At 58.3% G+C, this 13863-nt stretch overlaps 2 protein-coding genes across 2 annotated transcripts; both read left to right on the forward strand.

Annotated features, from left to right (window-relative positions):
* The first annotated feature begins 348 nt into the window (after positions 1-348).
* HOXB2 (homeobox B2) lies at positions 349-3503 on the forward strand. The gene is made up of 2 exons (XM_040087508.2): positions 349-819; positions 1897-3503. Exons 1-2 carry the CDS (start codon positions 453-455, stop codon positions 2745-2747), a joined length of 1218 nt encoding a protein of 405 aa, XP_039943442.1. The 5' UTR covers positions 349-452; the 3' UTR covers positions 2748-3503.
* A 7578-nt stretch (positions 3504-11081) lies between these two features.
* HOXB1 (homeobox B1) lies at positions 11082-12846 on the forward strand. Its single transcript, XM_040087092.1, has 2 exons — positions 11082-11598; positions 12521-12846. The coding sequence occupies exons 1-2, from the start codon at positions 11082-11084 to the stop codon at positions 12844-12846; spliced, it is 843 nt and encodes a 280-aa protein (XP_039943026.1).
* The last annotated feature ends 1017 nt before the right edge of the window (positions 12847-13863 follow it).

The raw sequence follows: 13863 nt of genomic DNA on the forward strand, positions 1-13863 counted from the left end.
ACAGGACAGGACAGGACAGACAGGACAGACAGCATCTCCCTGCCGGCACCCAGAGCCAAGGGCGGATGTTGATTCCGGAGAGCTGCTGGGTGTTCTCCCTCCCTCTCTCTCTCTCGCCTTTTTTTTTTTTTTTAATTTTTTTTTTTTTTTAATCAATTAAAGAAAATAATGTTTTCTGTTTGCCGCCAGGCCCCGCCCGCCATTGGCCGCCGCCGCCCACGTGACGAGGAATTGGCCGCGATTTCGCCTCGAGTTCAGCAGAGCTCGGTCCGGTCCCTCCGCCGCTTTTATCAGCAATATAACAATTATTAAAAAGCCCGAGGACCGTCATCATCCCCGCCATCAAAAACCCGGGCCCTCAGATCCCGCTCCCCCTCCTCCTCCTCCTCCTCCTCCTCCTCCTCCTCCCTCTCCCCCGCCTCCCTCCCGCTTTTTAAACCCCTGGAAAAGCCATGAATTTTGAATTTGAGAGGGAGATCGGGTTTATAAATAGCCAGCCTTCGCTCGCTGAGTGCCTGACGTCTCTGCCCGCTGTCCTGGAGACATTTCAAACTTCATCAATCAAGGACTCGACGTTAATTCCTCCTCCTTTCGAGCAAAGCCTCCTCCAAAGCCTGAATCCCTGTTGCGGCAGCCGGGAGAGACCGAGGAGCCAGAAAAGAGAATCCCATGGCTCGCTCCAGCCGCGGCCCCCGGCAGCGGAATTCCCTTGGATGAAGGAGAAGAAATCGGCCAAGAAACCCACCCAGGCCCCCGGCTCCTCTTCGTCCCCGCCGTCATCATCCTCGCTGCCGCTGCCCTCCGCAGGATCCCCCGCAGGTCGGTATCGCTGGGACGGGGGAGAGGATCCCCCCCCCCAAAATACCCCAAAATACCAAATTCTCCTCTCCTCGCCCCAAAACCTCCTCCCCCCGTGCCCGGAGAGCACCCCCCGGGATTCTGTCACGCGTGGATTCACGGAGCGATGTCCCCAGCGCGGGGGGTTCTGCCGCCTCCTCCCTGCCCCGGCAATTAAAAAACCAAAAAAACCAAAATTGCTGCAACTTCCCCCAAATCCGGCAGCGAGAGGGGCAGGGGGGAGCCGGGGCGGGGTTCGCAGCTCCCTCTGTGCGGGTTTCTGTGCCGGCGCTGCGGGTTTTTACTGCCTGCGGGACAAAGGGGAAAAGAAAATAATAATAAAGATAAAATAAAATAAGATAAAATAAAAGGAAAGGAAATAAAAGGAAATAAAAGGAAATAAAAGGAAAAAAGCAAAGACAACAAAACCCCCAAAGGAGCGCGGAGCGCGGGGAAGGTGGGGAGCCCCACAAAATGAAATTATCGCCCCCCCGAACCCAGCCGAGCCCCCCAGGAAAAGGAGCGGCCTCTGCCAGGCGCTGCCGGGCCAGGGAGCCTCCTTCCCTCGGGATAAAGCGGAGGAACAATCCCCGGATCTCGGTGGCACGGCTCAGGTAAAGCCGGGCAGGGCAAGGGCGGAGCTCATTGGCCGGGGGATAAAAACCTGGAATAATGAAATCAAAGCACCGGGCAAAGGGGAAAATAAAATAAAATAAAATGAAATAAGGAAGGGTTTGAAATTCCCTTTATCCACCAGAGCGGCGGAGAGGGGAGGGCTCCAGAGGGAGAGGCCAGGGAGCAAAATCCCTTCTCCTCTCGAGGAGGCCAAAGCCATTCCCAATCCTCCTCCAGAGCGGGAGGAGTAAAATTAAACAATTTCCCTCCTCGGAGCGGCTCCCCCCGGCCCGTCCGAGCGAGGGGACCCCTCCGAGCGCTGGGCGACGATCTATTTCTATTTCTATTTCTATTTCTATTTCTATTTCTATTTCTATTTCTATTTCTATTTCTATTTCTATTTCTATTTCTATTTTTTTTTTATTATTTCCGTTGCCGTCTCAGAGCCGCCGGGGCCGGCGGACGGCGGCGGCGGCTCCAGGAGGCTCCGCACCGCTTACACCAACGCGCAGCTGCTGGAGCTGGAGAAGGAATTCCACTTCAACAAATACCTGTGCCGGCCGCGGCGCGTGGAGATCGCGGCGCTGCTGGACCTGACGGAGCGGCAGGTGAAGGTGTGGTTCCAGAACCGCCGCATGAAGCACAAGCGGCAGACGCAGCACAAGGAGCCCGCGGACGGGGAGCTGCCGCTGCCCGGCGCGGAGGAGGGGAGCGACCCCGAGGGCAGCCCCGGCCTGGGGACAGCGGGGACAAATCCAGGGCTGGGGACAGAGGGGACAATTCCCGGGCTGGGGACAATTCCCAGCCTGGGAACAGCCCGGGAACCCCGAGGGACAGCGGGGACAAATCCCGGCCCGGGGACAGCTCGGGAATCCCAAGGGACAGAGGGGACAATTCCTGGCCTGGGGACAGCCCCGGAGCCCCGAGGGACAGCGGGGAGAATTCCCAGCCTGGGGACATCTCAGGAACCCCGAGGGACAGAGGGGACAATTCCTGGCCTGGGGACAGCTCGGGAATCCCAAGGGACAGCGGGGACCATTCCCGGCCTGGGGACAGCGGGGACAATTCCCGGCCCGGGGACAGCCGGGAGCAGCGCGGGGCAGCCCCGGGTCGCCACGGGCTCGGGCCGCGGGTCCCCGGCGCTGCCGGAGCTGGGGCTGCTGCCGTGCCTGGAGCTGCCCCAGGGGTTTTCCCCCGGCTCCCTGCAGAGCCCCCTGCGCCTCTCCGAGGAGGAGCTGGAGCTCTTCACCAGCGCGCTCTGCACCATCGACCTGCAGCACCTGGGCTTCCAGTAGCGGGCTCCTCCCGCTCCCAGCCCGGCCCGGCCGCTGCCAGCGCCCCAAAAGCCGCCCTAAAGCAAAGGAGAGCCCCAAAATCGGCCCTAAAAGAACGGGAAACCTCTGAAATCTGCCCTAAAACAAGGGCTCCCAACCCAAAATCTGCCCGGAAAGAGGGGGACTCACCCCAAAATCTGCCATAAAGGAAGGAGGAACCCCCAAAATCTGCCCTGAATTAAGGGGACTCCCCCCCCCCCGCCTTCCATCCCAGCCAGAGGTTTAGGGCCGCCAGCCCCAGCCCGGCCACTGCCAGCGCCCCAAAATCGGCCCTAAAAGCAGGGAAAACCCCCAAAATCTGCCCCGAGAGAAGGGGAACCCCCAAATCATCCTGGAGCCATTTCCCGTTCAGTCTCCTCCTCCCACTTCCGTTTCAAAGCTCTCCCGATTTTTATCCCAGAATGTGAAGGAGCGGCCCCAGTTCTGCTGAATCGCAGGAGTTTATTGAGTTTTATTTATTTTTTCCCCCCCCCATTATTTATTTCCGGTGGTTCTCACGCACGGCGGGGATGTCAGCCCCCGAGAGAGGGAAAAAAAAAATTTAAAAATTTTGTAATTCCCTCCCCAGCGACTTTCTCAGGAATCAGAACGAGACTTTTAGATTTTGTAATAAAATTCAGTTAAAATAATAATAATTAAAAAAAATCAGAGGAAATTTCCTTCCTCTTTTTACCTTTTAGACGTAGATTATTTATTCAAATCCTTTCATAGCAAAGGGCAAATTATTTATTGCATATTATTTTCATAGAGTAAATAAACGTCTTTATAAAACAGACAAACGCGTGCTTGCTGCGGATTTCATTCCAAAAACTCGATTTTTTGTTGGTTTGTTTGTTTGTTTTCCCCCATAAATCATTCGCTTTTCCCTGCTTCGTAATGAGCTTTAGAAATCTCCTCCTGTGCCCCGAGAGGAGACAAAAGAAATCGCTCCCAGCCAACATTTCCAGAGGCTCCGGGAAATGTTTCCTTCCTTCGCTTCTGGTTTAATTTTTTTTTTTTTTTTTTCCTTCTCGAGCTTGGTGTTGGTCTATCTATCTATTTATTTATTTTTGTGTTAAATCAAAAAGGCGAGTTTGGTTGGGGTTTTTTTCCCCCCCCCCAATTTTAATATTTGCCGTTCTATTTCTCTGACGGGCAAAAACAAAACAAACCCCAAAACCCCCCCAAACATCCCAAAAACGAAACAAGCCCAAACAAAAACCCAGAAAAACCCCAAGAAAGGGAATAAAGGGATGGGAAAACCCCACACAAAGGCAGCGCCGGGGCCGCGCGGAGCCCACGCCAACTCCCGGCCTCCCACATCCCGCCCTTCATCCCCATCCTCCTCCTCCTCCTCTTTTCTCCGGCAGCTCAGAACCCACCGCGGCTCGAAACCTCACGAGCTGCAAAAAAAAATGAGGGGGAAAAAAAGAGAAGGATTTGGAGCTAAAGCTCAAAAAAAAACCCCCAAACCCAACCCAAAAAAACCCGGCGGGGAGGGCGTTTGGGCGAGCAGATAAAGCCGAGAGGAGAAGGAGGGGTAAGAGCTGCTGGGCCTTTTCCTATTCCTCCTCTCTCCCTTTTTTATTTCCCTTCTCTCCCTTTCTATTCCCAAAACCGCCGGGATGCTCCAGCTCCTTCCAGGGTTTCTGCCCAATCTGGCGATTTTCACCCCAAAACTGGCCCGGGGAGGGTTCTGGGGGGAAGTTTCTGCGGGGCCGCCCCAAATAAATCACCCGGTTCATTCCCTGGGGATTCCCGGATTCTGGGAGGCGTCCAGGAGGGATTTGAGCCAAAGGGAGGCGGGAAATGTGGGGAGGGGGCTCGGGGGGGACCCTTAAAAAAAACCCCAAACCCTTCCGCAGCCCCCTTTTTGTGTTTTAATTAGAAATAAAATCTCCAGCAAAGGCCAGGCCTCCCGTTCTGCTCCTGCCACCTTTGGGGTGCCGCCCCACGGAATTTTTGGGGTTGAATGTGGTGTTTTCGGTGCCTGGGTGGGGTCAGCCCCGCTCTCCGGGGAAGGGTTCGAGCGCGGGGAAAGTTCCGATCTCTTATTTGGGGCTAAAGGCGGCGGGGCCGGGCCTGGGTTGGAGCTCCGGGCCGGGAACGAGCAATGATAATAATTAAAAATAAATAAATGAAAGTGAAATGAAGGCCGCGAAGCCTGGAGGGATGTTTTTGGAGATCGCTGCGGAGGATCTCTCTCTAACAAAGAGGAGGAGGAGTTGGTTTCATTCCACCGCCACCTTTTTTACTCCAAACCCTCTTTTCCCCCGCAGCCACCTCCCCAGGCTCTTTTTTTTTTTTTCCCACCAGGAACCAGGCGGCGATTCCAAAACCTCGCTCCGGGAGGAGGAAACTCCGGGGGGTTTCACCCGCACTAAATGTTCACGGCGGCGCCTCCAAAGCCTTCGGCGGAGTTCTGCTCCTCATCCTCGCCCGGGAGCCTCGGGCGCCCCCCGCTCCGGGGGAAGCGGAGCTCCCAGGAAAAGGCCATTCCTTATTTTGGGAGTTGATTTCAAACCCCCCGGCCGCTGGGAAGGCGCTGCTCTATCAAAGCGCCATTTGTTCCAGGGTTCCTCCTCCTCCGTCCTCCTCCTCCTCCTCCTCCTCCTCCTCCTCCTCCTCCTCGTCCTCCTCCTCCTCCTCCTCCTCCTCCTCCTCCTCCTCCTCCTGCCCGCCCTGGGTTTGGGCTCCGCGCATCCTTTTGGCCTCCGCGGGGACGGCGCCTCCTTTATCCGGCCTAAAAATGAGGGAAAATATCCCGAACCCGGCGGATTTCCGCATTTACACGCCCTTCAGCTTTAAAAATGAGGGAAAACATCCCGAACCCGGCGGATTTCCACACCGACACGCCCTTTTCCCGTGGGGAAGGGAGGAGGGGAAGGGCGAGGCCGAGGGAGGCGGCAGGAGAGACCCCCCTGGGAAAGGGGTGGGAAAGGGATGCGAAAGGGATGGGAAAGGGATGGGAAAGGGACGGGAAAGGGACGGGAAAGGGATGGGAAAGGGATGGGAAAGGGACGGGAAAGGGATGGGAAAGGGGTCCCAGACCCCCCAAATCGAACCCAAATCAACACAAATCCCTGACGAGGAGCAGTGAAAGGGGTCTCAGATCCCCCCCAATCGAACCCGAATCGACACAAATCCGTGACGGGAGGCAGTAAAAGGGGTCCCAGACCCTCCGAAATCGAACCCGAATCGACACAAATCCCTGACGAGGAGCAGTAAAAGGGGTCCCAGACCCTCCGAAATCGAACCCGAATCGACACAAATCCCTGACGAGGAGCAGTGAAAGTGGTCCCACACCCCCGAAATCGAACCCGAATTGACACAAATCCCTGACGAGGAGCAGTGAAAGGGGTCCCAGACCCCCCAAATCGAACCCGAATCGACACCGAGCCCCGGCCGGGGCCCCCAGTGACCCCCCGAGCCCCCGGCCAGATCAATTCTCCACCCACGGAAAAGCCGCTTAATAACAGCGGCGAGCTCTGCCGCCGTTACCCGCGCTAGCAGCGGGCCCCCTCGTTATTTGTCCTAATTAGCAGGACTGGAACGTCGGGAGGAGAGGAGCGGGGCGGCATTCAATAAAATCGGAATTATCGAGCGGCCGCGGGGCTCCGCCGGCAGCTCGGCCGTCCTTTACCTCCCTGGAAACGCCGAGCGAAGGGCGGGCGGGCGTTTATGAACGAGAATTAAGCGAATTAAGCAGATCGCTGGCTGAAGCCGGGCCCGAGCGAAGGAACGAGCGGCTCCCGCACGCGTCCGCGGCGCTGCGGGGGAAATGTTTTATTTTGTGCTGCCCCCGGAGCGGGGATGAGCTCCAGGAGAGCTCCCGGAGGGGCCGGAGCCGAGATCCCGGCGGGAGAAGCCGGGAGGGGTGAGGGGGAGGCCGGGAGCTGGCTCCTCCCGGGAATTGTCCCTGGTTTTGGGGGGATTTTCCCTCTGCCCCCGCAGCGGCTCCCGGTTTTTCCTCCTCCTGGAGCGGCTCCGGCGGCAAAGGGAGGAGCTGGCGGAGCAAACCCGGCCCTGGGTTTGTTTGTTTGTTTGTTTGTTTGTTTGTTTGTTTGTTTGTCCCGCCGGGGGATGGAAACGGAGAGGGGAGAGGGAAAAGGGAAAAGGGAAGAGGGAAAAGGGAAAAGGGAAAAGGGAAAAGGGAAAAGGGGAAAGGGAAAAGGGAAGAGGGGAAAGGGAAGAGGGGAAAAGGGAAGAGGGGAAAGGGAAAAGGGAAAAGGGGGAAAAGGGAAAGGGGAACCGGGAAAGGGAAAAAGGGAAAAGGGAAAAGGGAAAAGGGGAAAGGGAAAAGGGGAAAGGGAAAAGGGAAGAGGGAAAAGGGAAGAGGGAAAAGGGAAGAGGGGAAAGGGAAAAGGGAAGAGGGAAGAGGGAAGAGGGAAGGGGGAAGGGGGAAGAGGGAAGGAGCTCCCGGCCCGGCCCGGCCCGGCCCGGCCCACTGGGTCCGGTTCTGCTCGCCCGAGCATCCCGAGCATCGGGAATTCCGAGCTGCCCGCGCCGCCGGATGAAGGAGGAGGCGTTAACTGATCAATGGATGCTCCTGTGGGAGCCAGGGAAGGGTGAGGAGCGGGCGGAGCTGGGCCTGGATTCGGGACCTGCGGGAATCCCGGGGGATTTGGGACCCCTGGATGGATTCGGGGTCTGCGGGAATCCAGAGGGATCCGGGATCTGAATGAATTCCAATGGATTTGGGGATCTGAGGGAGTCCCGAGGGATTTGGGATCTGGGGGAATCCCGAGGGATCCGGGATCTGAATGAATTCCAACGGATTTGGGGATCTGCGGGAATCCCGGGGGATTTGGGACCCCTGGATGGATTCCGGGTCTGAGAGAATCCAGAGGGATCCGGGATCTGAATGAATTCCAATGGATTTTGGGATCTGAGGGAATCCCGAGGGATTCGGGACCCCCCAGACCCCTGCCCGAGGTCCAGGCCCCTCCTCCCCGCTCTCTCGCAGTAATAAATATGCAAATGAACCCAATTAATGAGACGAGGCGAGTTCCAGCCTGGCTCCAGCCCATGGGAAAGGCCGCTGGGATTCCCAGGGGAGCAGCGCGGGATTCCCCAGGCCAGCAGAGCAGGATTTCCTAAATCCCTAAAAATTCCTAATCCCTAAAATCATTCAATTTTATCTGAATTATCTGGTTTTCCCTCCTCCTTCCCCCCCCATTTTATCTGAATTATGGTTTCCCCCTTTTCCCCCATTTTATCTGAATTATCTGGGGGCTTTTGGAAAGGTTTCCCCTACACAACTTCACATTTTTCTCCATTTCCCGATACTTATTATTATTATTATTATTATTATTATTATTATTATTATTTATTTTTAAGTTCTCCTTTCAAAATTCCCTCCTCCAAATCCCAGGCGGGACCATGAATTCCTTTTGGAGATTCCCGAGTCCCCCGCTCCCGATAAATCACCCGGCCTGGTGACATTTCTGACACCGACTCTCTCTGCTGGGAGCGCCAAAAAAGTTATATTTAACTTCAAAAAAAGTTATATTTAACCCCAAAAAAGTTATATTTAACCCCAAAAAAGTTATATTTAACCCCCCAAAAAGTTATATTTACCCCCCAAACAGTTATATTTAACCCCCAAAATGTTACCTTTGACTTCAAAAAAGTTACATTTAACCCCAGAAGGGAGCCTCTGAGGACTCTCCGAGCCTTTGGAAACGCTTCCCTGCACAAAAACCTTCCCCGAAGTGAAAAACACAGAATTCAAACCGAGATTTCAAACCGGGATTTCAAACCAAGGCCCCAGAATCAAGATTTAAAATAGTTCTAAAATCAAGATTTCAAATCGAGACTTGAAACAAAGGACTCAAAACGCGGACGATTCCTCAGGCCTGGAGCCGGAGCCGGGGGTTCTCCCCCAGGGCTTCCCAAAACTGCCCCACGAGCCCTCATTTTGGGGCAGAAAATGGGATTTTGGGGGAGCCGGAGCATCCTGGGAGCCCCGGGAAGGGTTGGGAACGGGGCCCTTCCTCCATCCCAGAAAAAAAAGATTAAAAAATTAATCAAAAATCGATTTTCCCCCAATCCCGCGGTGATTCCAGCCCTCAACCCCTCCTCGCTCCATCTCCAGCCCCGCCAGGCGCCACCTGACCACGGAGGGACCCCAAAAATTCCCTTCCCGGGGGGATTCCGGGGAATCCATCCCCCAAAATTCCACATCCCCGCCTGGCCGCCCCCAGCCCCGATCTCGGGCAGGATTCGGCAGAATTCGAGCGATTCCGGCTCAAACTTTGTCCCATCCAACCTTTCCATCCACAAAAAACAAAACAAAACAAAACAAACCAAAACAAAAAAAGTGTTTCAACCTCAGCGCGAGTTTAGGCTTCGCTGAGAGGAAAAGTTTCTCCCCCACCAACTCGGGATCAGCGATTTTCCCCGATTTTAAGGACTCAAAAACCGCCGGAGAAGGCGAAAGGATGGGCTCGGGGCAGGGATGAACCCCCAGCCTCTCCTTTCTCCTTTTTTTGTTGTTTTTCGGCCATAAATCATCCCCGCGTTCGGACGGCCCGCGTCCACTCCAACACGAACAGCGAAATAGAAAAGGGATCGAATTGGGAAAATCGATTTTTTTCTCTCGGCGGGGGAGTGACGGGAGAGGGGCTCCGGATCCCCGTGACGGGAGAGGGGCTCGGGATCCCCGTGACGGGAGAGGGGCTCGGGATCCCCGTGATGGGAGAGCGGCTCGGGATCCCCGTGACGGGAAAGGGGCTCGGGATCCCCGTGATGGGAAAGGGGCTCGGGATCCCCGTGATGGGAGAGCGGCTCCGGATCCCCGCGCTGAGCGAAGGAGGAGGCAGAAAGTTTTGGAGAACCTGAATTTTTTTTCCCCTTGGAGCCCCTCAGAGCCGGAATAAATGAACAAATTGGCCCGCGAGTGGGAAATTTTATTATTTTTAGTTTAGGAGCTGCCTAAACCCGATTTTCCTGGGCGGGGAAGGGGATTGAAGCAGGGGGAGATTCTGAGGCCGGCGCTGCCCGGGCTGAATCTTCTCACCAAATGTTCCCCCCTAAAAAACCACGCGTTGCATCAGCGAAAAGGGTTTTTCCTTTCGCCTTTCAGGGTGAACTTTTGGCCCGGGCTGGAGGAGGCAGGGAGCGGTCGCGGAGCCCTCCCGGTCCTCCCGGGAGCGTGGCCGGGCAGTAAATATCCTGACAAGTAACAAATGGCTGTGGGCGTCCGATTGCTGGGTGCTCTTGTCTCCCTCCTCGGAACAAGTAAATAAATGTTGCCCACCTATGTTCCTATTCTCTGGGCTGGAGGCAGGCTCTGCCCTCCTCCTCCTCCTCCTCCTCCTCCTCCTCCTCCTCCTCCGCCTGCTGGAGCCGAGATCGCCCCGGCAAAGCCGAGCTCAGCGCCCCGGGGCCGCTCAGAGCCCCCAAATCCCGGTTTTTAGCGGGGAAGGATGGGGACGGTCCCCAGGTGCACTCGGGGACCGGTGTCAGTTCCCAGCCCGAAATTGCCAGGCCGGGCACGGCTCCAACAAAAGCCGTTCTGTCCCCGATAACTTTATTTGGCCTCCTCATTAGAATATTGATCTAATTACTGCGCTTTTACCCGCGGACGCAAAGTCTGTGCGGGAGAAACGAGAGCGAAAATGGAGCTGGAGCTGTTTTGGTTTTTTTTTTTTTAAATCTCGGGAGATTTTAGCGGGTTCCTCATCCCGGAAAAGGCCAAAACCGCTCTGTCGGGAAAAGTTTCCAAAGGAATAAAAGAGCGTCCTTTTGTGTCTCCGCTCACACCTCCCCATCCCCGCGCCCTCCTTTCTTCTTTTTCTCACACCGCTCCGGCATCGGGGGAAAAAAACCTTTTTAAAGTCCCGAGCCCGGCCTGAAATCGGCTCCTCGCATAACTCGGGGGCCTTTTTAGCACTTTAAACACTCGCGGGTCATCCCGATGCTTCCCCCCCCGGCCCGCGCCCCACCTCGCCCCTCTCTTCCAAAGCCCTTTGAGGGGGAGATCTTGACGCGGCCGTGTTGTTTATCAGATGGATGGGCCGCGTTTGATTGAAGCCCCTTTGTCACGCAGATGCCAGCCCCTTGATGGATGAGCCCCGGAGCCGGGCACCGACTTCGGGAGCCCCGGAGCGCTCATTGGGCCCGGCCCGCTCCGCCCGCGGGGTCCCCCCGAGAGCCGCGGGGTTCGCGGCCGCGCCCGGAAGTTTCCCAGCTTTTGACAGACGGACCAAAGGTTGGAGGGCAGGCGGCGACCCCCCCCCAAAAAAACCCCAAACCACAGCCCCCACAGCCCCCACAGCCCGGGGTGTGAGGACCCTCCTCCGTCGGTGGCCGATGGACAACACCGGCATGGGCTCCTTCCTGGAGCTGGCGGTTTGTAACCGCGGCGCCTTCCACGGCTCCGAGCCCCGCTTCGCCCCGTGCTCCGGCGGCCCCGCCGGGGACAGCGCCTTCGGGCCGCCGGCCGCGCTGGGGCATCTCCCGCCGCAGAGCTTCCACCCTCCTTCCTCCTCCTCCTCCTCCTCGTCCTCCTCGCGTTTCTCCAGCCCCGGCTACCCGAGCCCGGCGGGCTACCGGAGCCCGGCGGGCTACCAGCCCCTCTGCCTGGGCCAGCAGGACGCGGACGGGCCCTTCTTCCAGGCGCCCGGGTTCCCCTCGGGAGCGGCCCCGCTGGCCCAGGGCTACTCGCAGCCGCCGCCCGCCTTCGGGCAGGAGCAGCCGGGCTACCTGCCCGGCCTCTACGGTGGCCACCAGGAGCAGGAGCCGCCGGGGCTCCCCGAGCCGTGCCCCGAGGCCGCGGCCGCGCAGACCTTCGAGTGGATGCGGGTGAAGAGGAACCCGCCCCGGACTGGTGAGTTTGGGGTGCTGGGGGCGGCCCCGGGGAGATGGGGATGGTCCCGGGGGTGGTCCTCCGGTGGAGGGTGGGTTTGGGGTTTTGGGGTTTGTTTGGGTTCTGGGGTCTTATTTTGGTTGGGTTTGTTGGGGTTTAAGGTTGTGGGTTTGAGATTGTTCGGGTTTTGGGGTGTTTTTTGGGGGGTTGTTTGGGTTTTGAAGTCTTGTTGGGGTTGGGTTTGTTTGGGTTTTGGGGTGGTTTTTTTTTTTTAACCCAGAGATTTTTTTCCCATCCCACGGAGCGTCCCTGAGCTCGGCTTCCCGCAGGCCCAGCTCTGATTTCAGCCCAGCTCGGAGCAGGAAAGGTCCAGAGCTTCCTCCTCTGGCTCCCATCCCCTCCTCCATTGTCCCACTTCCTTCCCCAGGACCTTCCCTTAAATCCCGGCCTTCCTCCTCCTCCCCCCCGCCCCATCACCATCACCATCATCATCGTCATCATCATCATCGTCATCATCATCATCGTCATCATCATCATCATCGTCATCATCATCATCCTCTCCCTCCCCTTCCACCCGGCCGGGCCCCCGCAGGGTCCGGGATGGATCCAAAGGGAAAAGCGGGGCCGGGAGGATCCCGGGGTGGATCCCAAGGGAAAAGCGGAGCCGGGAGGATCCCGGGGCGGATCCCAAGGGAAAAGCGGGGCCGGGAGGATCCCGGGGTGGTTCCCAAGGGAAAAGCGGGGCCGGGAGGATCCCGGGATGGATCCAAGGGAAAAGCGGGGCCGGGAGGATCCCGGAGCCTGGTGGGGATGGGAGCCGGGTTTTTTTGGGGGGATTTGTTTGGGTTTTGGGGCCGGGAGCGAGCGCGGAGCTCGGGACGCGCCGCGGGGAGAGGATTCCTCCGGCCGCTCCTGCCCTGGTGCTTGTTTGGGATTTTCTCAGGCAAACCGCCGGAGCTGGGGCTCCTGGGGCAGCCCAACGCCATCCGCACCAACTTCAGCACCAAGCAGCTGACGGAGCTGGAGAAGGAGTTCCACTTCAACAAGTACCTGACGCGGGCGCGCAGGGTGGAGATCGCCGCCAGCCTGGAGCTCAACGAGACCCAGGTCAAGATCTGGTTCCAGAACCGCAGGATGAAGCAGAAGAAGCGGGAGAAGGAGGGGCTGGCCCCGGCCGCCGCCGCCAGGGCGGCCAGGGAAGCGGCCGAAGCCTCGGATCAATCGGCCTGCACCTCCCCCGAGGCCTCCCCCAGCTCCGGCTCCTCCTGAAACCTCCGCGACCCGCCGGGGCTGGCCCCGAGGGGCCGCAGAGGAGCGACAGCCCCCTTCGGGCACAGCCAGCCCCTTTGGACACCTCCAGCCCCCTTTGGACACCTCCAGCCCCCTTTGGACACCTCCAGCCCCCCATGGACACCTCCAGCCCCCCATGGACACCTCCAGCCCCCCATGGGCACCTCCAGCCCCCTTCGGGCACAGCCAGCGCCCCATGGGCACCTCCAGCCCCTCATGGGCACCTCCAGCCCCCCATGGACACCTCCAGCCCCCCATGGACACCTCCAGCCCCTCATGGGCACCTCCAGCCCCTCTCGGACACCTCCAGCCCCCCATGGACACCTCCAGCCCCCCATGGACACCTCCAGCCCCCCATGGACACCTCCAGCCCCCTTTGGACACCTCCAGCCCCCCATGGACACCTCCAGCCCCCTTCGGGCACAGCCAGATCCCCATGGGCACCTCCAGCCCCTCATGGACACCTCCAGCCCCCCATGGACACCTCCAGCCCCACTTTGGACGCCTCCAGCCCCTCTTTGGACACCTCCAGCCCCCCATGGACACCTCCAGCCCCTCTTTGGACACCTCCAGCCCCTCTTTGGACACCTCCAGCCCCTCTTTGGACACCTCCAGCCCCTCTTTGGACACCTCCAGCCCCTCATGGACACCTCCAGCCCCTCTTTGGACACAGCCAGCTCCCCATGGACACCTCCAGCCCCTCTTTGGACACCTCCAGCCCCTCATGGACACCTCCAGCCCCTCTTTGGACACAGCCAGCTCCCCATGGACACCTCCAGCCCCTCTTTGGGCCCCTCCAGCCCCCCATGGACACCTCCAGCCCCACTTTGGACACCTCCAGCCCCACTTTGGACACCTCCAGCCCCACTTTGGACACCTCCAGGCCCCCTTTGGACACCTCCAGCCCTCCATGGGCACCTCCAGCCCCTCATGGACACCTCCAGCCCCTCTTCGGACACCTCCAGCCCCTCATGGGCCCCTCCAGCCCCACTTTGG

The sequence above is a fragment of the Hirundo rustica genome, chromosome 27, assembly GCF_015227805.2.
Source record: "Hirundo rustica isolate bHirRus1 chromosome 27, bHirRus1.pri.v3, whole genome shotgun sequence".
Taxonomy (NCBI): Eukaryota; Metazoa; Chordata; class Aves; order Passeriformes; family Hirundinidae; genus Hirundo; species Hirundo rustica.

What these genes read in the sequence shown, in the direction of transcription:
- HOXB2 (XM_040087508.2), top strand. Translation starts at nt 453, where the DNA reads ATGAATTTTGAATTTGAGAGGGAGATCGGGTTTATAAATAGCCAGCCT. An exon ending in CTCCGCAGGATCCCCCGCAG is followed by an intron (nt 820 to 1,896) that starts GTCGGTATCGCT and finishes TTGCCGTCTCAG; the next exon opens with AGCCGCCGGGGCCGGCGGAC.
- HOXB1 (XM_040087092.1), top strand. Translation starts at nt 11,082, where the DNA reads ATGGACAACACCGGCATGGGCTCCTTCCTGGAGCTGGCGGTTTGTAAC. An exon ending in GAGGAACCCGCCCCGGACTG is followed by an intron (nt 11,599 to 12,520) that starts GTGAGTTTGGGG and finishes GGATTTTCTCAG; the next exon opens with GCAAACCGCCGGAGCTGGGG.